We start from the raw sequence: 23618 nt of genomic DNA on the forward strand, positions 1-23618 counted from the left end.
GCGAGAGTCTCTGGAGTTCAGCCAACAGCAGGTGCAGGAGCTCGCAGCGGAGAACCAGGCCCTCAGAGAGACCGTGAAGACCTTGGGCCACGACACCGCCTGTCTCTCTGAGGAAAACCGATCCATCAAAGAAACCCTCCTGGATCTTCAGGCGAGGAGCATGAGGGACAATCTAGTGTTCGCAGGGATTCCAGAAGAGGCAGGAGAAGTCCCGGAGAACATTGTTAAGTCCTTCATAGAGGTCCACCTGAAGCTCCCCAAGGAAGAGGTCCAGAAGATCTCCTTCCACAGGGTTCACCGGCTCGGAGGAAAAAGGCCGGACAATCAGCGTCCCCGTCCTATTGTTGCTAAATTTGAACATTATAAACAAAAGATGCAGGTAAAAAGCAGAGGGCGAGAGCTGAAAGACACACATTATAGCGTGAATGATCAGTTTCCAGGCGAGAATCTCCGCCGGCGGAAAATCCTCTTCCCGCTGAGGAGGAAGCACCTGTCTGCTGGGGCCCGCGCGGTGGTTGCCGTTGATAAACTTTTTGTGAACGGCAAGCTGTTCCGGGACCCAGAGGTAACACCCTGGCTGTGCTGAAGGCTTTCAGAGGCGCACTGACATCTGCGCTGCCCAGAAGAAACCCGCAAACTTATTTAATTGAATAGGAAATAATCGGATCATCAATAATCCACACCTCTCAGGAAAAGTGTTTTTTCTTTCTCTCACATTCATGTTTCTGTTGTTGTTTCGTTGTTTTTGTTTTTTGTTCTTTCTCTTTCCCTCTCTCTTTTCTCTTGTCCCCCCCCTTCCCATGTCCTCATATGTGAATCAGGTAAAGTCAACGCAACCACGGTGAGTGTTTATTTATGCACGGAACGGGCGCGCGAGCATACTAGCGCGCATAAGAGCATGCACACGCGATCCCGCACACACACGTTGATAAACTGCAAAAACCTCACTTAGGCTCACACAGGACGCACGCAACATGCAGCTCATAGCCAAGACACGTTCACCCACAACGCACAGCGCTTGTCAGTGTAGCAGGTACGCACAGCGGGCACGCTCACACGGACGGGCACACGCACTATTTAGCCTTGCACTCTCCCGGTTAGAACAGCTATGAACAGTCTTAACATCGTTAGCTGGAATGTGCGTGGACTTGGTTCTGGGCCAAAGAGATTGAAAGTGTTAAATCACCTGAATGATCTTAAAGCAGATATAGCTCTGCTGCAGGAGACCCATTTATCTTTATCAGCTGGTCATCTCCTGTGCTGTTCCCAGTATCCAGTTATGTATTCTGCCAGTTTCAATTCCAAACAAAGAGGGGTTGCAGTTTTGATTAATAAAAATGTTACATTTACTCATAAGGATACAGTTACTGACCCAGAAGGCAGATTTGTAATCATTAATATATCCATTCAGAATAAGGACTTTTGTATAGCGAGTGTATACGGTCCTAATGTTGACGACTCTTCCTTCTTTCACAGATTCTTCACCTCACTCTCAGTTCACTCTGACTCCACAATCATTATAGGAGGAGACGTCAACCTGGTTTTGGACCCTGAACTTGACAGACTCAGCACAGCAGCAAACCAGCGTACATGGCGGTCTGCAAGTATTCTAAAGCAGTACATGAATGATCTGGGTCTCTGCGACGCTTGGCGCTCATGTCATCCAAGCACTAAGGGGTTCACCTTTTTTTCTCCAGTTCACCATTCACACTCTCGTTTAGATTATTTATTAGTCAGTAACTCCCTTTTGAAAGAAATTAAAAGTTCCAACATTCATCCAATTATTATCAGTGACCATGCACCAGTTTCTGTTACTATTTCAAGGGAAGTACCCAGACCCTCGGGTTCAACCTGGAGGTTTAATACATCTCTGTTAAAAGACCAGGAATTTATTGAATTCTTTAAAAAAGAGTGGGCAACCTTCTTAGCATTCAACGATACTTCTGAAATATCACCAAGTATTCTTTGGGAAGCAGCAAAAGCAGTCATGAGAGGGAAAATCATCTCTTATTCAACGCATAAAAAACGCAAGGAGAAAGCAGATTTATTAGAATTAGGAAATAAAATAAAAACTCTGGAGACTGCTTATAATGCTTCTGCACAGGAACACATACTGGGGGACCTGAAAAATTTAAAGCTGCAGTTTAATGACATCATCAATAAACAAACACAATTCCAGATACAAAGGCTTCGACTGGAAAGATATGAAAACTCAAATAAATCTGGCAAATTTCTAGCTAATCAGCTTAAAATTAATAAAGAAAAATCAACAATCACTTCGATTATGGACCAAACAGGGAATGTCACCCATGACCCGGTAAAAATTAATAATGCGTTTAAAGACTTTTATCAAAACTTATACACTCCACAGATCAATCCATCAGAACAAAGCATCAACTCATTTCTCAACAATATAAACCTGCCCAAGTTAAACGAAGATCAAATCACAAATTTAGACTCTCCGCTCTCGTTGTCTGAGCTTCATGAAGCTCTGTTACTTATGCCTAATGGTAAAGCACCAGGGCCTGACGGCTTTCCTGCAGAGTTTTATAAGGAATTCTGGGAACAACTGGCACCAACGTTTTATAAAACGGTAAAATTTATCAATGAAAGCCAATCTCTACCACCTAACATGAACTCTGCCAACATTATCCTTCTTCTAAAACCAGACAAAGACCCCACGAGTCCTTCAAGCTATCGCCCCATTTCTTTAATTAATGCAGATGTAAAAATTATCTGCAAAGCACTAGCACAGAGAATAGAAAAAGTCACTCCTCACATAATTGACTTTGATCAAACTGGATTCATCAAAGGCAGACACTCGGATGACAATGTCCACAGACTCGTTAACATAATAGACTTTGCCACCATCAAAAACCAGGAAATGACTATACTATCACTGGATGCTGAAAAAGCCTTTGATAGAGTAAATTGGAAGTTCCTCATTGCTGCCCTCCATAAGTTTGGGTTTGGAGAATCATTCATCAATTGGATCAAAATATTATATCACAACCCCAATGCATCAGTTAGAACTAATAAACAGACTTCCAACAGGTTTTTTCTTGGAAGAGGAACTAGACAGGGTTGCCCACTCTCACCCTCTCTTTTTGCAATATTTATCGGGCCTCTAGCTGCAGCAATAAGACAGAATGAGAGTATTAAAGGAATTAAAACCAAACACAGCCATCATAAAATTAGTCTCTATGCAGATGACATATTACTGTTTTTAAGTAATATACATTCTGTAAATGAAACGGCAACAATCATTAATGAATTCTCTTCTATATCAGACTATTCCATTAATTGGAATAAATCTGTTTTATTACCACTGAACAGTAATGCGGAGCAAGGACTCACAATACCAGTTAAATCAGGCAATATAAAATATCTAGGTATTTATTTTTCCCCCAAAATATCAGAACTGGTGCAGCTAAACTACACCCCATTACTGAAAAACATACAGGACGATCTAACACGCTGGACCAACCTGCCTTTGTCCCTTATGGGCAAGGTAGCCACGGTTAAAATGAAAATCTTACCCAAAGTTAATTATCTCTTCTCAATGATTCCCACACAACCGCCATTAAAATGGTTCAAAACATTAGACTCATCCATATCAAGCTTTCTATGGAACAATAAACCTGCAAGAAGTAGTCTAAAAACTTTAAAATCTGCAAAAAGCTGTGGAGGATTAGAATTACCTAACTTCCACAATTACTTTCTTGCAAATAGATTACAATACATCTTAAAATGGTTAAAAAATAATCCAGAAACCAACTCATGGTTAGACTTGGAACAGGCGTTATGTGGAAAGATCAACCTGTCAGATCTTCCATTTATTAGTCAAATAGTTAAAAAACAGGATTGTTTCAAAAGTATTAATATAAATGCCACTTTAACAGCCTGGTGGGAATTTCTCAAAATATCAAAATCATCAATTCAACCGTGCAAAATGACACCCATCTGGAACAACCCAGACATCCTCATAAACAAAAAAATTATCCACTTCCCAGCTTGGCAAGCAGGGGGCATAAAACAACTAGAGCACATAATTATTGATAGAAGATTCAGAACTCCCCAGGAACTTCAAGACAAACATGGAATATATAACTTCTTGGAATATCAGCAACTTAAATCAATTATTACTAAAAAGTTTAAATACAGAGACAACGATTTAAAGCTACCAGATGTAGTTACCACTCTGATCAATTTCTCAATGAATAAAACTCTCTCCAAAATATACAAACTTTTATGTAATTTAGATAACAATATTTCAATTCCGACAACAAAATGGGATGCGGATTTGAGCATCAGCACAGATGAAAGTTTTTGGTCAGAACTTTGTCTAAACACCTTTAAAATGACAAAAAGTCCAAATCTGCAGCTAATCCATTTCAAAACTCTTCACAGAATTTACTACACTGGACAGAGGATGTTCAAGATGGGTCCCAGTAACTCAGACATTTGTCAGCACTGTGACAGTAATCTACCCGACAATTACATGCATGCACTATGGTTCTGCACGCCTGTCCAGGCTCTCTGGCAGCAGGTATGTGCCAATCTATCAGTCTGGCTTAAGGTTTCAATCACAGCTTCACCGTCACTTTGTGTGCTTGGTGACATGAGTGCCATCGATGTAGAAGGAGGATTAGGCTCTATCATTTTCATAACTCTTTGCATTGCTAAAAAAAACTATTTTAATAAATTGGAAAAGCAAAAAAAATATAAATATAAGTCAACACAGAAATCTGCTGCTTGATCATATCAGCTTGGAAAAAATGTCAGCCCAAAGTTCAAGTAACTTTGAAAGAATTCGGTCTCTCTGGTCTCCCATAGCTAACTCCGTGACTTAGGGGGTGGGGGGGGCATGGTCGTCGCTGCTCCTTGCCCTTCTGCCGTGGGCACCGGAGGCCGTGGGGGCCTCCGGTGCCTGGCCGGGGGTGGTGGGGGCTCCGTTGGTCGGGGGGTCGGGTCCGGCGCCTGGGTGGGGCGGCCTGGGGCGCTGCGTGGTCCTCTGGGCTTGGGTGTGGGGTGCGTGGTGGGGGGGTGGTCTGGCTTGGCTTGGGGGGGTGGTCCCTTTGCCTGTGCTGGGGGGGGGTTGGCGGGGGGCGCTGCTCGGGGGGGGGGCCCAGCGGCGCTGGATGGGCTTCCCATCTACACCTGGGGCTGGGATCGGCCCTTCCCTGGCTCTGGGGCGGGACGGGGCAACCCTCTTGGGGCCCCCGGTCGCTCTGGGTGTCATCCGCTTCGGCTGCGGGGTCTGGGGGTGGGGTGGGGGTCTTGTCGGCCCTGTCCTGTGGGGGGGCATTCTGGGGGAGGGGGGGGGGGGGCACTATTGGTACGGGGCAGGGGGGGTTGACGGGTCGGGTTCTCCGCTGAGGCCATCGGCGGTTTCCCCGGCCGGTTGGCTGCCTCGGTCCCGTCGAGGCCTGACCAGAGCTCTTCTAGGGCCGGCGTTTGGGGGTGGGGGCCTGGGCTTGCTCCGGGGGGGCCGGCGCTTTCTGGCTCCTCTCTCTCTGTGTGGGGGTGGTGGTGCTGGGCCTGGGGGGGGGGGGCAGGGGACAGCTGTTTGACCACCGGGGGACAGTGTATCATCTGTCCCCAACTTACCCCCTTCCTCATATAACCTCATAATAGGGTGAGGGGGTGGGGGGCTTAGCCTGCGATGAGCCTTGGGGGGGGGGTTTACTAGGCAATGGCCCCCCTCCTGTGGTTGCCGTATGGAGTGGGCCCCCCCTCTTTCGGTTTTATTTGCACCTTAGACATGTAGGGCTCTTGGTAGGGGGGGTGCTTGGACATCACTGCCACTAAGCAGCGGATGTCCTCCTAGCACCCTACCCGCCAATTTTAACCGCACCTTAGACATTTAGGGCCCCTTGGTGGGGAGGGTGAGGGGACGTCACTGTGAGTAATCAGGAGATGTCCCCTTAGTGCCCTACCCGCCAATTTTAACCGCACCCCCCTTAGTACACACACCCCTCCCCCCTCAATATATACATCCCAACATAAACACACACACATGCACACACACACCCTTTCAAACACACATACACGCACACACATTTTGCAAGGAAGGTGGGACCTGGGTCCGTCTGTCCCCTGCCTCTTCCCTGGTGGGGGGTACGGGCCCCTTTGCAACGGCGGCCGTGTCCCCGGGATGCCGGCTTCCTGGGCCCGGCGGTGCTCTCTCCGTGCGGTGGGGGGGGTCACATTGCATCTGAGCCGGGGGTGTCTGGTCCCTGGGGGGTGGGTTCTGGTCCTTGCTCCTGAGTGCTGGGCCCCGCCAAATTTCCAACTGTGGCCGAGCCTGGTCGGGCCATATTTACAACACCCCTTGTGGGCCCTCTTTTTTCCCCGGCGTTCCCCCCTCCTGGGCGGGGGCGGTGGGCCCCTGCCTCGCTCCTCCCTGGACCAACCGTGGGCCGGGCGGGTGGCTGCCTGGAGTGCGGAGCGGGTCTCCCTTGGGGGGTCCTGGCTCGTACCTGGGGTTGGGGCGGGGGGATGCCCGGAACTCCTGGGTGGTGGTGGGGTGCTCGTTTGGGGCTGTGGGCGTCCTTCTCCGGTGGGGCCCTGCGTTGGGTTCTCCCGGCGCGGCGGGAGGGCTGCTCTCCTGGTTGGGCTGGGGCGGCGCTCTCTTTCCCTCCGTGCGTCCCTGGCCTCTGGCTCTGGGGGCCTTGCGGCGGCCCTGCTGGCCCTGGCCTGGGTGGCGGGCTTGGTCGCCCGGGCGGCGGTTGTTCCCTGCCGGTTCCCGTGTGGCGTTGGGGGGACTCCGGCTGCCGCTGCTGCTGCGGTGGGGGTCTTGGGGTGGGGATGGCTGGGCACTCTCCCTCCTTCTTTTCACGTTCCACCATCCATTTTAGAAGAACATAAACACTCACCTGAGCACTGGTGTTAGCTCACCTTTGCACTAACAGTTTGCATGACTGAATGACTGAAATATTTCACACTAGTTGGTTTTAAGGCATAAGTATGCGTGTGAACACTATCTGTATTGTGTACATGTCGACAGGTGGACATTTTTGCAGCTAGCAGGTGTGTTTATAACATTTGAGTGTGTGTGTGGACAGATTCCGCCCCTTTTTTTTTTTTTTTTTTCTACATTTGAACCTTACCATAATGATTAACAACCAGTAAACTTGTTGCTTTATGCTGCTTCATGGTCTTATCCCCCTTCCCCTCCTATTCTCACCCCCTACCCCCCCCTCTCTCTAACGTCCCTCTCTCTTCTTCCCCTCTTTCCTTTTCCGTCCGGTCCAACACCAAAGATTTTCAGACATGATTGAAATTAATAAAGTTTGGCCTCAATTACAAAAGGGTTTATTCAGACATACCTTTGGTTTGTCTGAAGATTAATAACCCCTCTTGTTAAAGTAAAATATGTCCAACACAAGAGGCCCTCAGCTCTCATCTGTCTGCCCAGCTGTTGGACAGGACAAGTTTATCGATCAATGGGACCTAATGAAGTCTGGCACGTTGATGGCTACGATAAACTTAAACCTTTTGGAATAGCAATAACTGGGTGTATTGATGGCTACTCCAGAAAAATTATGTTGCTCAAATGTGGAAAGTCCAACAATGATCCCACAGTCATTGTTCAAATGTACATACAGTGTGCAGCTGAGTTTGGTGTTATTCCTAAGCGCCTCCGCACTGACTGTGGCACGGAAAATGGTCTGATGGCTGCCCTTCACTGTTGCCTGAGATCTGAGCATGGAGATGAATTTGCAGGAGCCAAAAGCCACATGTATGGAACGTCTACATCCAACCAACGCATTGAAAGCTGGTGGTCCTATTTCCGAAAGCAAAGGTTCTACTTCCCTATCCTCAATTACTTATGTTGTCTTTACTTGAGCCGACATCTTGTATTTTCTTTTTTTTAACTTTTTTGAGGTTTAAAAACATATTGACCATCTTTTTCTCTTAATGGCACTTCTCCTTCATTGTTGGAACATCATTTTATAGACAGTTGGACCTGAATCAAGGAAATTTAGGATTCTTAAAAAAATTTTTTTGAATATGATTTATTTTTGCTTAATGATATGTTAAATTAAATACACTGTGCCTCTGTGGAAGACTGGATGTAAACACAATTGTCCCATTACACAACCATTAGATTTTTTTTAAGTAGGGCACAAGATTTAAACACTTTTTTGCAGCACCTCTTTAAATGGGACACCGTTTTAAAAGGCTATTGTGATGTTAAAAAGATGTGTACTCTTAACTAGGAGTCAGTTCTGGATGGATCTCTTTGGTGACTTGAGGGAGCGACATCTCTTCAATGGCAGTAATCTGTACACCTGTTTAGTCAGATTCTGCTTCCTGGATGTCCTGCAGAAAGAACTGGACGAATATAAGCAGTTCTGGAACACCCATACCATTCGCCCTGTTCGTCAGTCCCAGTGCCCATCTGGCAAACCAGAGGCAATGTACCATGTGCCTCAAAGGTAAGTGTTGAATATCACTATGACAAAGTCAACTGATTTATTTGAAGTAATTATTTATTTGAACAAAAAATATATGGTGTGATTACAGCAAAAGGTTGTCTGTACTTGAAATTTTCCTCTAAGGTTCAACGGAAGGAACTGTGGCTTTCCAACATCCGCAGAGGCTGTGAGAAGGTTCAGCAGCCAGATGCCACCTGCAACTAGTCTGGATGCTGATGAGGATCTGGAAGCTCGCCTATGTCAGCTGCAGAGACAAAGTGGATTGCCAACTCCTCTCAACTGGGAAGCTGCCATTGAGAACTACTTAAGACTTAAGAACATGGCTAATTTGTAACATTGCCTAACTAAGGTACGTATAACAATATATAAAACAATATTTTGAATTTTTAAATCTTTCGAAATGGTTGATGGTTTATGACTAAATACATCCAAATCCGGGAGAGTTCCTGATCCCAAAAGTCATATTTTCTTTAAACGTGTTGTAGTTTTCCAGGAGAGGGAGCTTTAAAATGTTGGCACATGTGTTTGCCATGGGAAACTTTGAGCTTTCAAGGAATTGAAGTTTTGGCAGAGGTTCCAGGCCAGCAGGAGGGATGCCAGACACTCTTGTAGCAAACATGAAGATGTCTTCCAGCGTTATAACACTGTCACTTTCTAAAAATAAAAAGAATTCATGACATAAATTTTGCTTCCAAATTTGTACAAATAAGATTTTTACATTTCGAGAGAAAACTAACCTTCACAATCCAGAAGGTAGTCTGCCCAGAAGCTGATTGTTCTTTCCTCCTGGTTCCTCTTGTTGCTTCCAGCTTCACTGAGGTCTGGTTTGAACAGGTTTTCAATATCCAAAGCAGATAGCCGTTTATCCACATGGCAGAGAAGAGGGGCCATAACCGCAGGGTACTGCTGCAGTGCTGTTAAAAAGTCCAAGCAATTAAGACCATCTTAAAAACTCAAAACAGGTCACATGAAAGGGTTAAATGTAGGATTATCTGATAAGGTAATGAGTGAGCATTCAAATTTTTTCTGTCTAATGTGTAACAAATAATAATTGAATAGAATGAATTCACATATGGATAGAAACTAACACTTTTTGATAGATGTTCCCTTACAAATAGGAAAGTAAAAAACCAAGCTACCTTTCAATTGCACTGTGGTTCCGTTCAATTATGTACCACCTGAGGTACTCCCTCACAACTGAGTGCTTTTCCTGTAGTGATGCTACGCTTTTAAAGCACCCTGCCGTCTGCAGCATTGTGCTGTGCCTAAGCATTAGGTCTTGCAGGCTTTCCAGCGAGGATGCATTCAGTATCTGAAAAATGACAACTCTCATTTCAACTGGTTAAAATGTTATGCAAGTTAATTTCAGACGAAGTGTGCATGATCAGAAATTAACACACTTCGCGGAAGCAACCATCTGACACGAACGTCAGGCTTCCTCGTCGTGCGTTAATTTCTGATCATGCGCACTTCGTCTGCCATTAACCCCTACATATCGACCTTTAAGGGCTTCCTCAGATCTGCCTTTACCAACATCAGTGACCCTTGTACCTCTTGCAGCACTGTCCCTATAACTTCATCTTTGATGTCTTCTACAGATGAGTTGAAGCTGGACTGCCCTGACATGTAGCTGACCAGATCCTTTGAGAGGAAATTTGGTCCAGGTCCACCATGCACGATAGACACAGCAATCATCTGCCCTGCCAACCTGTACTCATTGTCTCTTGAAGCTGCTCATAGAAATTCAGAATTGTTCATTAATCTTCAATAAATACATACACATTGCAGTGTTGTTTGGCAAAGTTCTTAAAAAAAATCTTTTATTTTTTTTTAAATATGGATTATCTTAACAGTACCTGTTGAATTGTAGACAAGATATCTGCTTTCTGGAGGTCCATCAAAAATGGGTCTCTGGTTTAGCCTTCTCATGAGTAGGGAGAGAAATTCTCTTTTTGGGCCACCCATATCGATACCTTCTTCCAACCTCCCTTCATCATCAGAGAAATTTACATAAAGATCCTTCTTTTCAGAAAAGGTTCCACGCTTAAACCCTCTGACAGCTCCATCCCAAATGTCCGAACGACAGATGTTGAATCTGCTGATGGCACAGTGATCAATCTGGGATGCCAGATTTGCAATTATGTTGGCTGCTGATGGTTGTTCCATTCTACAAGACACAGACAATTTATGCAATGCGGCAAGCAACAAGACACATTAATAAATAAAAAGGAGCTTAAGGTTTGAATGCCACATTGCTGAATTAAAAAGAAACTTAAAGAGTATAATTAGCCAAAAATAATAAAATGAAGAAAATATGAAAGTTGACCATAATTGAAGTGAAAACAGCACAATAAAAAGATTTTTTTGTAAAGAATGCGAGCGCAGGGTATCAAACCAACAAGTTTCTGCACCAAAGATTCCCTATGTTTTTCAATGGAGGAAAAAATCCTGGAATAAAAAAAGTTCAAGCATTCAACCAACTATAAAAAAAGAAAAGAAAACAGAATAGCTTTCTTACTCTGTATCTTTTGAAATGCTAAGGCTTTCTGCATCACTGCCTGAATCCTCATCCTCTATTACAACTGGTGCATAGAGTTCTGTGTATGTGCTGAAAATGAACATAAATTACCATATCTTTACAATGAAGTATTAAAATGAAATAATCTGAAATTGTATGAACAAAGCACCTGTAGTATGTGGCTGTCATTGCATCTCTCGATGTTCCTGGAACTTCTGTGTAAAGAGCCACCTATATAAAAAACTGGACTGTGAGTGGAAGCTTGTATGCATATACATTCATATGCACATGATAAAACAGACAGACAAATAGGAAAGAAGGAAATGGTATCCATTACACTTGGTAATGTGTACGTTGCATTTGACTGTGCTGTAACTCCACTGATAGCGATCACCTCTGAGTCACTCGAGTCAGAAGTGACATGTTCCTCTGCTGTAAAAACATGCATGCTCATGTCAGGAAATTCACATTACTTTAAGATAGCTCTACTTGCTTTTGAATAATATCAAAATTACTTACTTTGAGTGACAAAGTCTTCAACTGTACAAAGATAAAGTGTAATCCTTTGATAAGCCTTCCCTATTGCCTCCTTATACAGTTGTAGCGAGAAGGATGTTTGGGTCCCAGGTATATTTTTTACCTCTGTACCATCGGGGTACAGCAGAGTGTAAGGACCACCATTTAAATTTTGGTTAAAGTTTCTCATTTTTTGTTCTGCCGCTTTCTGGAGTTGTTTAGCATTGGATTCTGGCTCTACTACCAGGGGTAGACATGATCCTCGGACTGGTTTCAGAATGCTGTCCTTCCTTGTCATTAATCCAATTAACATCTACAGGAAAACATAAAGTAGGTATATAAAAATTAAAATTGACACAAATACATGTATAATTAATAACTAGCCTACATTGGAAGAGAGAAATTACCTTAACATATTTTTGTTTTAAGTTTTTTTTCTTTTTGAAACAAGATCGCCTTTCCATGTCCTTGATGGATCGGAAATTCTGGAACGTAGCTAGAGCATCTGTCCCACTGCTTTCGGCTATAAGGAGAGTTCAGATAAATACATGCTCACACATCTAAAAATAAATATTTAAAACAACTTTGAAAGGAAAGCCTAAGGCTAAAAAAAAAGAGGACCAAAGTTTAGAGCATTACCTTCACTTGTTGTTGTGGCTTGTTGAGTTGTATCAACACTGTATAGGAAGCTGATATTTTTCCCACATGAACTACAGAATGTCCTTCCTTGGGACACCACTGCAGATGCGCAAAATGGGCAGTACATTGTCACCTATAATAAGACAATAAATTATCAGACTGGCAAACACACAAAATCACTGAACACGACTGGCACAGTACATGAATATCACTTGTAGCGTATCGATGTTAGTTATATAGAACTGCATTACCCAGCATGCATGAGTACCCAGCATGCTAGGCGAGTAGTCACGTGTTGGTGCACTGCGCAGAGCTAGGAAGCTGATGAGAGATTGCAATTCACGGCCACGGTCAGGGTGTAATACTTGGAACGAGACTCATTCATTCATTCATTCATTCATTTTCTGTACCGCTTTGTCCCTTTCGGGGTCACGGGGCTGCCGGAGCCTATCCCGGCTACTTGGGCGTAGGCAGGGGATGCCCTGGACAGGTCGCCAGTCTGTCGCAGGGTAGAACGTCCACAGTCACACACCCATTCACTCTCACACTCACGGACAATTTAGAGTTGCCAATTAACCTATGAAGCATGTTTTTGGACAGTGGGAGGAAGCCGGAGATCCCGGAGAAAACCCACGCATGCACGGGGAGAACATGCAAACTCCACACAGAAAGGTCCCCCATTGATGTATTTTTCAAGTCCCCCAGCCGGGACTTGAACCAGGGGCCTTCTTGCTGTGAGGCAAGAGCGCTAACCACTGCGCCACCGTGCAGCCCTTGGAACGAGACTGTTAAATAGCTGTGTTATTCAGACTTTTTTTTTTTTTTTTTTTTTTCGTCATTTCCGTTGTGCTGAGGAAGTTAATATTGATATGCTGCGGCTAATGCCGTCGCGCTGTGGTTAATTTCGTTGTGCTTCGGGTAATGCCGTTGTGCTTCGGGTAATGCCGTTGTGCTTCGGGTAATGTCGTTGTGCTTCGGGTAATGCCGTTGTGCTTCGGGTAATGTCGTTGCGTTGTCTTTTTGTATGTAGTGTGAGCTCTGTCGGCCACCGTACAAAAAAGCCACAAAGCATAAAGATTGTAAAAAGAAGTTTATAACATTAAAACAGAATAAACATACACAAATCTTTCTGCAAAAGAAATATAATAATTTAATTCAGACAAATGTTCAAAAACAAAAACAAAACAAAACATAGCGACTGGTGTTGGATGACTCTAGCATCATAGCTAATAATGATAAACTATTAGCATCTATCCTGAGTGAAACATTCATAGCAAATCCAATCACCAGGAGACAATTCTCTGGATTTAATGCCAACTGCATTTAACCTCTGTTGCCTTGCTTCAAAGTCCACAAGAAAGTTGCACAAGCCAGTAATTTTTGAAGAACGAAGGCAATAAACCTACAGGAGCCATGCTGAAGCTAACACGCTAACGACCGACCGGTATAGAATCAAGGATGGGCGGGGCAAAGATGGGCGGGTCACCTGTGTGAAAGCAAAGTCAGTCAAGGAGGCCATTCAATTGGCTGAAAGCGAGCACGCCTGTTTTACTGATGAGTTTGACAGATTCATTAGCCAATGGTGACATTAGTTAACGTGTTAGCTTTAGTTAGAGTCATCCAACACCGGTCCCTATGTTTTTTTTTTTTTTTAATTATTATTATTTTTTAATTTGTCTGAAATCATTTTACATATTTCATTTACAGAAAGACTTTTGTATGTTTAGTCTGTTTTAATGTTATATGAATGTCTTTTTACAAGCTTTATGCTTTGTGGTTGTTTTTGCAGTTAAAACCGTCCACACTTTAGATGAGGTGCTGCAAAACAATTAATAAACTGTTAACAATGTTTATTAATACATTTGTAAAGCTTATAAGCAGTATAGTAATATGGATTTTGAATACAATGGTCTGACTGAATGAATGTCTTAATAACACCCTAAAAATTCTATTATAATGCTTGTTAATGCGCTAACAAAGCTTGTTAAGGAATCTTAATATAAAGAGTTACTGTATTTTCAAAGGAAGCAATCTCCTTTTTTGTGGTTTTATATTAAAATTTGAATTCTTATTTATATTGTTCCCCTATGCATGTGACATTTACCAACTTTCCCTTACTCAAATAAAAACAAAAGTGTTTCTAAGTTAGAGAAGATGACAAACAATTTTACATTGACATATTATTCAGTTAACTTGGTAAAATTGTTGACATGCCTTGAAAGTTGAGGGTAAAGATTGCACTTCCTCCTTGGATAAACTCTCTGTCTTGGGTTTCTTCCAAAGATACAAAAGATCTGTAACCAAGAAGGGGTCCACCGTAGACTCTTTGATTATTCTCATCTACAAAAAGTTGACTTCCAGCCTCACGAGGATTGTTCCACCAAGGGGTTCCTGTTGATGATAATATTTCAAAAATAAAATGATTGATTTACTTATAGTTTACATTTTTTGATGTTCTAGTGGCCTCACCACTTGTGGTGAAACTCCTTTGCTTTGTCATCTGCTGCTGAATGCTGGGGGTCTGATCCAGCATTTGAAAAGTCATTTGTCGTCCTAAGCAAGGCCACTGCAATTTATCATCATTATCACCAGACAAGAGTTGCATGAATAATCCAAAATATGTCTTATAAAATATAACAGCAAAGCGGTAAGCATAACCCTGACTGGAGTACTGCCTTGAACTGTATATTTGGGATCCTGAGGCACTGGTGTTCAGCACTCTCTGAAAGTCATCAATCTGCAGTGTTAAATGTGGACACTCAGTCTCATACAGATTGATGTCATCAACTGAGAAGCCTCCTGTAGAGCGTCCTGCTCCTTTCTGAGCTTCAAACACCACCTGGAAATTCATAGTTGCATTCAAGGAAACATGATGAAACCTCCAGTGAAATGTTTGAGAACTTAAAGAGGAAAACAAGTTTTAAATATGACTATACTGTCTTATCTATGGATATCATAGGTAGTAAGGCAAATAGTTAAATTGAAAAATTATTTTAAAAATAAGCAGTTCAGATGTTGCTTTACCAGTGATCTGCCCCATGAGGCGTCGGGTTCCTGTTAGGTCCTGTTCATTTTTAAACTCTCTGATCCAGATGTTGAGAGTATCAGACTCATTTCTACTGTGGTAATAGTAGAACTGCAGACACTGGATGTGACAGACTCTTTGGGGAGTCATTCTCTGAGTTTCCAGTTGTTCTGTGTCTCCTTCCTGAGCTGTTGCTGTGCTAACATGCATGAAGTAGCCTATTTCTCCACCTATAACAATACATGACTGTTACAGTGGATGCCACATTTCTTAATTACACTAAATTATTTATGGAAAACATTTATCTGTCAATAGTCAGATGTAGAGATATTGGTAACGCTTTCTTTTACAGTACAGTACTTACAGTGTACTTAAGTGGTATATACATGGTACTTATAGTGTAACTACTAGGTACTTTCAGGGTACTTACATGGTACTTTTTATGAAATTTACTGGGTACTTACAGTGTGTTTACATGGTACTTTCAATGGGACTTTACTGGGTACTTACATGGTACTTTTTTGTGTCTAGTCTTTACTTACATGGTACTTATCGTGTATTTATATGGTACTATTTGGTTCATACCTATGTGGTACATACTGAGTATTTATAATATTCTTACTGGGTATTTACATGTTGTGCAAAGGTGTCTTGTATGGTACCACTTGAATGAACAAGGCAAGTACAAATAAAGTACCTTGACCTTTAGGTCTGCAATCGCTGCATGTTTCATGGTATTTACCATGAATTTACCACAGAAACCACCCCTTAAGTACACTGGAACTGGACTGTAAAAGAAAGTCAGCCTTATTTCCACTCAACTATATGGTACTTTCATTACTAAATACTGGGTATGTTCACTTGAATATTACTTGGTACTTACCCCTTAAGTACAATGAAACTGTACTGTAAAAGAAAGTCAGCCCTATTTCCACTCTATTACATGGTACTTTCAGTAGTAAATGCTGGGTATGTTCACGTATTACCTACATTACATACACACTTGGTCTTCTGACCTTACCAAATGACACAATGCTAACTTGTTGGTAAAGGTCAAATAACTGCATTGTAAAAACATATGCCTACTTCTTGTAACATGAGGCAAATTTAAAGAGAAACAAGACAGCAGTGAAAACAACAATCTTTAATATGATACATGTCTGCAGCACACAAAGTGTCATCACAATGAAATATGTTTTAAGTACAAAACAGTACAAAGGAGCATTCCAAAAAACACATAATTAGCCTGAGGGTCGTGCTTTTTGTCAGTCAAAATTCTTTCAGCAGTTCACAACTGTTCACAACTTACGCGCCGCCAAGTAAACTCACCACACTCCTCTCGTCGGCTCTCGCGATACTACAGCATCACGTGTCTACTCACCTCCAGAAAGTTAAAAAATAAAAATCTGAAAAAGTTTGTCAAGCATTTGCCAGCCTGGATGACCTGGAGGACCTGGAGGATCTGGAGAATTACATCGACGAGTGTTTCAATACCTGCCTCATGAAGAAATCCAACACCGCCACTCCGTCCACCAAACGCAACCGTCCCGAAGACTCCCCGGGGGCTGTCTCCTCTCCAGGCAGCAACATGAGTGACATCCTGGATTCAATTGATAAAAGGCTCTCCAGCCTTGATTGCCGTTTAAATCTGCTGGAGATCCTCCATAAGGAATTCCAAGGTCTGCGAGAGTCTCTGGAGTTCAGCCAACAGCAGGTGCAGGAGCTCGCAGCGGAGAACCAGGCCCTCAGAGAGACCGTGAAGATCTTGGGCCACGACACCGCCCGTCTCTCTGAGGAAAACCGATCCATCAAGGAAACCCTCCTGGATCTTCAGGCGAGGAGCATGAGGGACAATCTAGTGTTCGCAGGGATTCCAGAAGAGGCAGGAGAAGTCCCGGAGAACATTGTTAAGTCCTTTATAGAGGTGTTAAATCACCTGAATGATCTTAAAGCAGATATAGCTCTGCTGCAGGAGACCCATTTATCTTTATCAGCTGGTCATCTCCTGTGCTGTTCCCAGTATCCAGCTATGTATTCTGCCAGTTTCAACTCCAAACAAAGAGGGGTTGCAGTTTTGATTAATAAAAATGTTACATTTACTCATAAGGATACAGTTACTGACCCAGAAGGCAGATTTGTAATCATTAATATATCCATTCAGAATAAGGACTTTTGCATCGCCAGTATCTATGGCCCTAATGTTGACGACTCTTCCTTCTTTCACAGATTCTTCACCTCACTCTCAGCTCACTCTGACTCCACAATCATTATAGGAGGAGACGTCAACCTGGTTTTGGACCCTGAACTTGACAGACTCAGCACAGCAGCAAACCAGCGTACATGGCGGTCTGCAAGTATTCTAAAGCAGTACATGAATGATCTGGGTCTCTGCGACGCGTGGCGCTCATGTCATCCAAGCACTAAGGGGTTCACCTTTTTTTCTCCAGTTCACCATTCACACTCTCGTTTAGATTATTTATTAGTCAGTAACTCCCTTTTGAAAGAAATTAAAAGTTCCAACATTCATCCAATTATTATCAGTGACCATGCACCAGTTTCTGTTACTATTTCAAGGGAAGTACCCAGACCCTCGGGTTCAACCTGGAGGTTTAATACATCTCTGTTAAAAGACCAGGAATTTATTGAATTCTTTAAAAAAGAGTGGGCAACCTTCTTAGAATTCAACAATACTTCTGAAATATCACCAAGTATTCTTTGGGAAGCAGCAAAAGCAGTCATGAGAGGGAAAATCATCTCTTATTCAACGCATAAAAAACGCAAAGAGAAAGCAGATTTATTAGAATTAGAAAATAAAATAAAAACTCTGGAGACTGCTTATGCTGCTTCTGCACAGGAACACATACTGAGCGACATGAAAAATTTAAAGCTGCAGTTAAATGACATCATCAATAAACAAACACAATTCCAGATACAAAGGCTTCGACTGGAAAGATACGAAAACTCAAATAAATCTGGCAAATTTCTAGCTAATCAGCTTAAAACTAATAAAGAAAAATACACAATCACTTCTATTATGGACCAAACAGGGAATGTCACCCATGACCCGGTAAAAATTAATAATGCGTTTAAAGACTTTTATCAAAACTTATACACTCCACAGATCAATCCATCAGAACAAAGCATCAACTCATTTCTCAACAATATAAACCTGCCCAAGTTAAACGAAGATCAAATCACAAATTTAGACTCTCCGCTCTCGTTGTCTGAGCTTCATGAAGCTCTGTTACTTATGCCTAATGGTAAAGCACCAGGGCCTGACGGCTTTCCTGCAGAGTTTTATAAGGAATTCTGGGAACAACTGGCACCAACGTTTTATAAAACGGTAAAATTTATCAATGAAAGCCAATCTCTACCACCTAACATGAACTCTGCCAACATTATCCTTCTTCTAAAACCAGACAAAGACCCCACGAGTCCTTCAAGCTATCGCCCCATTTCTTTAATTAATGCAGATGTAAAAATTATCTGCAAAGCACTAGCACAGAGAATAGAAAAAGTCACTCCTCACATAATTGACTTTGATCAAACTGGATTCATCAAAGGCAGACACTCGGATGATAATGTCCGCAGACTCGTTAACATAATAGACTTTGCCACCATCAAAAACCAGGAAATGACTATACTATCACTGGATGCTGAAAAAGCCTTTGATAGAGTAAACTGGAAGTTCCTCATTGCTGCCCTCCATAAGTTTGGGTTTGGAGAATCATTCATCAATTGGATCAAAATATTATATCACAACCCCAATGCATCAGTTAGAACTAATAAACAGACTTCCAACAGGTTTTTTCTTGGAAGAGGAACTAGACAGGGTTGCCCACTCTCCCCCTCTCTTTTTGCAATATTTATCGAGCCTCTAGCTGCAGCAATAAGACAGAATGAGAGTATTAAAGGAATTAAAACCAAACACAGCCATCATAAAATTAGTCTCTATGCAGATGACATATTACTGTTTTTAAGTAACATACATTCTGTAAATGAAACGGCAACAATCATTAATGAATTCTCTTCTATATCAGACTATTCCATTAATTGGAATAAATCTGTTTTATTACCACTGAACAGTAATGCGGAGCAAGGACTCACAATACCAGTTAAATCAGGCAATATAAAATATCTAGGTATTTATTTTTCCCCCAAAATATCAGAACTGGTGCAGCTAAACTACACCCCATTACTGAAAAACATACAGGACGATCTAACACGCTGGACCAACCTGCCTTTGTCCCTTATGGGCAAGGTAGCCACGGTAAAAATGAAAATCTTACCCAAAGTTAATTATCTCTTCTCAATGATTCCCACACAACCGCCATTAAAATGGTTCAAAACATTAGACTCATCCATATCAAGCTTTCTATGGAACAATAAACCTGCAAGAAGTAGTCTAAAAACTTTAAAATCTGCAAAAAGCTGTGGAGGATTAGAATTACCTAACTTCCACAATTACTTTCTTGCAAATAGATTACAATATATCTTAAAATGCTTAAAAAATAATCCAGAAACTAACTCATGGTTAGACTTGGAACAGGCGTTATGTGGAAAGATCAACCTGTCAGATCTTCCATTTATTAGCCAAATAGTTAAAAAACAGGATTGTTTCAAAAGTATTAATATAAATGCCACTTTAACAGCCTGGTGGGAATTTCTCAAAATATCAAAATCATCAATTCAACCGTGCAAAATGACACCCATCTGGAACAACCCAGACATCCTCATAAACAAAAAAATTATCCACTCCCCAGCTTGGCAAGCAGGGGGCATAAAACAACTAGAGCACATAATTATTGATAGAAGATTCAGAACTCCCCAGGAACTTCAAGACAAACATGGAATATATAACTTCTTGGAATATCAGCAACTTAAATCAATTATTACTAAAAAGTTTAAATACAGAGACAACGATTTAAAGCTACCAGATGTAGTTACCACTCTGATCAATTTCTCAATGAATAAAACTCTCTCCAAAATATACAAACTTTTATGCAATTTAGATAACAATATTTCACTTCCGACAACAAAATGGGATGCGGATTTGAGCATCAGCACAGATGAAAGTTTTTGGTCAGAACTTTGTCTAAACACCTTTAAAATGACAAAAAGTCCAAATCTGCAGCTAATCCATTTTAAAACTCTTCACAGAATTTACTACACTGGACAGAGGATGTTCAAGATGGGTCTCAGTAACTCAGACATTTGTCAGCACTGTGACAGTAATCTACCCGACAATTACATGCATGCACTATGGTTCTGCACGCCTGTCCATGCTCTCTGGCGGCAGGTATGTGCCGATCTATCAGTCTGGCTTAAGGTTTCAATCACAGCTTCACCGTCACTTTGTGTGCTTGGTGACATGAGTGCCATCGATGTAGAAGGAGGATTAGGCTCTATCATTTTCATAACTCTTTGCATTGCTAAAAAAACTATTTTAATAAATTGGAAAAGCAAAAAAAATATAAATATAAGTCAACACAGAAATCTGCTGCTTGATCATATCAGCTTGGAAAAAATGTCAGCCCAAAGTTCAAGTAACTTCGAAAGAATTCGGTCTCTCTGGTCTCCCATAGCTAACTCCGTGACTTAGGGGGTGGGGGGGGCCTGGTCGTCGCTGCTCCTTGCCCTTCTGCCGTGGGCCGGGGTGGGGGTCGGGGCCTCCGGTGCCTGGCGGGGGTTGTTGGGGGCTCCGTTGGTCGGGGGATCGGGTCCGGCGCCTGGGTGGGGCGGGCTGGGGCGCTGCGTGGTCCTTTGGGCTTGGGTGTGGGGGTGCGTGGTGGGGGGGTGGGGTGGTGGTCTGGCCTGGCTTGGGGGGGTGGTCCCTTTGCCTGTGCCGGGGGGGGTTGGCGGGGGGCGCTGCTCGGGGGGGGGGCCCAGCGGCGCTGGATGGGCTTCCCATCTACGCCTGGGGCTGGGATCGGCCCTTCCCTGGCTCTGGGGCGGGACGGGACAACCCTCTTGGGGCCCCCGGTCGCTCTGGGTGTCCTCCGCTTCGGCTGCGGGGTCTTGGGGGGGGTGGGGTGGGGGGTCTTGTCGGCCCTGACCTGTGGGGGGGCATTCTGGGGGAGGGGGGGGGTCCACTATTGGTACGGGGCAGGGGGGGTTGACGGGTCGGGGTCTCCGCTGAGGCCATCGGCGGTTTCCCCGGCCGGTTGGCTGCCTCGGTCCCGTCGAGGCCTGACCAGAGCTCTTCTAGGGCCGGCGTTTGGGGGTGGGGGCCTGGGCTTGCTCCGGGGGGGGCCGGCGCTTTCTGGCTCCTCTCTCTCTGTGTGGGGGGGGTGGTGCTGGGCCTGGGGTGTCGGCGCCTCCGGGGGTGGGGCCCCTGGGCTGGGTGGGCCTGGCCCCCTTGCTGGGGGGGGGGGGGCAGGGGACAGCTGTTTGACCACCGGGGGACAGTCTATCAGTTGTCCCCAACTTACCCCCTTCCTCATATAACCTCATAATAGGGTGAGGGGGTGGGGGGCTTAGCCTGCGATGAGCCTTGGGGGGGGGTTTACTAGGCAGTGGCCCCCCTCCTATGGTTGTCGTATGGAGTGGGCCCCCCCTCTTTCGGTTTTACTTGCACCTTAGACATGTAGGGCCCTTGGTAGGGGGGGTGCTTGGACATCACTGCCAGCAAGCAGCGGATGTCCTCCTAGCACCCTACCCGCCAATTTTAACCGCACCTTAGACATTTAGGGCCCCTTGGTGGGGAGGGTGAGGGGACGTCACTGTGAGTAATCAGGAGATGTCCCCTAAGTGCCCTACCCGCCAATTTTAACTGCACCCCCCTTAGTACACACACCCCTCCCCCCTCAATATATACATCCCAACATAAACACACACACATGCACACACACACCATCTCAAACACACATACACGCACACACATTTTGCAAGGAAGGTGGGACCTGGGTCCATCTGTCCCCTGCCTCTTCCCTGGTGGGGGGTGCGGGCCCCTTTGCAACGGCGGCCGTGTCCCCGGGGTGCCGGCTTCCTGGGCCCGGCGGTGCTCTCTCCGCGCGGTGGGGGAGTTCACATTACATCTGAGCCGGGGGTGTCTGGTCCCTGGGGGGTGGGTTCTGGTCCTTGCTCCTGAGTGCTGGGCCCCGCCAAATTTCCAACTGTGGCCGAGCCTGGTCGGGCCATATTATAACACCCCTTGTGGGCCCTCTTTTTTTCCCCGGGGTTCCCCCCTCCTGGGCGGGGGCGGCGGGCCCCCTGCCTCGCTCCTCCCTGGACCAACCGTGGGCCGGGCGGATGGCTGCCTGGAGTGCGGAGCGGGTCTCCCTTGGGGGGTCCTGGCTCGTACCTGGGGTTGGGGCGGGGGGATGCCCGGAACTCCTGGGTGGTGGTGGGGTGCTCGTTTGGGGCTGTGGGCGTCCTTCTCCGGTGGGGCTCTGCGTTGGGTTCTCCCGGCGCGGCGGGGGGGCTGCTCTCCTGGTTGGGCTGGGGCGGCGCTCTCTTTCCCTCCGTGCTTCCCTGGCCTCTGGCTCTGGGGGCCTTGCGGCGGCCCTGCTGGCCCTGGCCTGGGTGGCGGGCTTGGTCGCCCGGGCGGCGGTTGTTCCCTGCCGGTTCCCGTGTGGCGTTGGGGGGATTCCGGCTGCCGCTGCTGCTGCGGTGGGGGTCTTGGGGTGGGGATGGCTGGGCACTCTCCCTCCTTCTTTTCACGTTCCACCATCCATTTTAGAAGAACATAAAACCTCACCTGAGCACTGGTGTTAGCTCACCTTTGCACTAATAGCTTGCATGACTGAATGACTGAAATGTTTCACACTAGTTGGTTTTAAGGCATAAGTATGCATGTGTGAACACTATCTGTTTTGTGTACATGTCGACAGGTGGACATTTTTGCAGCTAGCAGGTGTGTTTATAACATTTGAGTGTGTGTGTGGACGGGCCCCGCCCTTTTTGTACTGCATTTGAACCTTACCATAATGATTAACAACCAGTAAACTTGTTGCTGTATGCTGCTTCATGGTCTTATCCCCCTTCCCCTCCTATTATCACCCCCTACCCCCCCCCTCTCTCTAGCGTCCCTCTCTCTTCTTCCCCTCTTTCATTTTCCGTCCGGTCCAACACCAAAGATTTTCAGACATGATTGAAATTAATAAAGTTTGGCCTCAATTACAAAAGGGGTTTATTCAGACATACCTTTGGTTTGTCAGAAGATTAATAACCCCTCTTGTTAAAGCAAAATATGTCCAACACAAGAGGCCCTCAGCTCTCGTCTGTCTGCCCAGCTGTTGGACAGGACAAGTTAAAAAAAAAAAAAAAAAAAAAAAAAAAAAAAAATTCTTTCAGCAGAGTTTGGTAACAGTGCAGGACTTCTTCAGGGTTTCTAACTCAAGAAGATACACAATAAAAGCTCAAATGAACATAAAAAGCATAACGACTTTGATGAAGTACAAAATATATTTTACTTATTTAATCATTTCTGTAATGAGTTTGATAAATCTCTGTGAATTACTTGTTGCTTTGACTG

The 23618-nt window shown here is 44.3% G+C and overlaps 2 protein-coding genes and 1 long non-coding RNA gene across 4 annotated transcripts in view; 1 reads left to right on the top strand and 2 right to left on the bottom strand.

The window, feature by feature from the left end:
• LOC101163604 (apolipoprotein C-II) overlaps positions 1–23618 on the top strand; it is a 302043-nt gene that overhangs the window by 210303 nt on the left and 68122 nt on the right. The gene's annotated exons all lie outside the window — the stretch shown is intronic.
• LOC101170502 (G2/M phase-specific E3 ubiquitin-protein ligase) lies at positions 8481–11114 on the bottom strand. Its single transcript, XM_023964609.2, has 6 exons — positions 10963–11114; positions 10301–10611; positions 9996–10174; positions 9584–9756; positions 9182–9358; positions 8481–9098 (listed from the first exon to the last, which is right to left on the bottom strand). Exons 1-5 carry the CDS (start codon positions 11064–11066, stop codon positions 9307–9309), a joined length of 819 nt encoding a protein of 272 aa, XP_023820377.1. The 5' UTR covers positions 11067–11114; the 3' UTR covers positions 8481–9098; positions 9182–9306.
• Positions 11181–12473, bottom strand: LOC111948991 (uncharacterized). Its single transcript, XR_002874991.2, has 4 exons — positions 12118–12473; positions 11886–12001; positions 11482–11791; positions 11181–11394 (listed from the first exon to the last, which is right to left on the bottom strand). It is a non-coding gene; the product is annotated as an uncharacterized LOC111948991 (long non-coding RNA).

This window comes from Oryzias latipes, chromosome 16, assembly GCF_053564925.1.
Source record: "Oryzias latipes strain Hd-rR chromosome 16, Olatipes_Hd-rR_3.1".
Taxonomy (NCBI): Eukaryota; Metazoa; Chordata; class Actinopteri; order Beloniformes; family Adrianichthyidae; genus Oryzias; species Oryzias latipes.

What these genes read in the sequence shown, in the direction of transcription:
- LOC101170502 (XM_023964609.2), bottom strand. Translation starts at nt 11,066, where the DNA reads ATGTTCATTTTCAGCACATACACAGAACTCTATGCACCAGTTGTAATA. An exon ending in TCTTGTCTACAATTCAACAG is followed by an intron (nt 10,175 to 10,300) that starts GTACTGTTAAGA and finishes TTCTATGAGCAG; the next exon opens with CTTCAAGAGACAATGAGTAC. An exon ending in TAGGGACAGTGCTGCAAGAG is followed by an intron (nt 9,757 to 9,995) that starts GTACAAGGGTCA and finishes GTCATTTTTCAG; the next exon opens with ATACTGAATGCATCCTCGCT.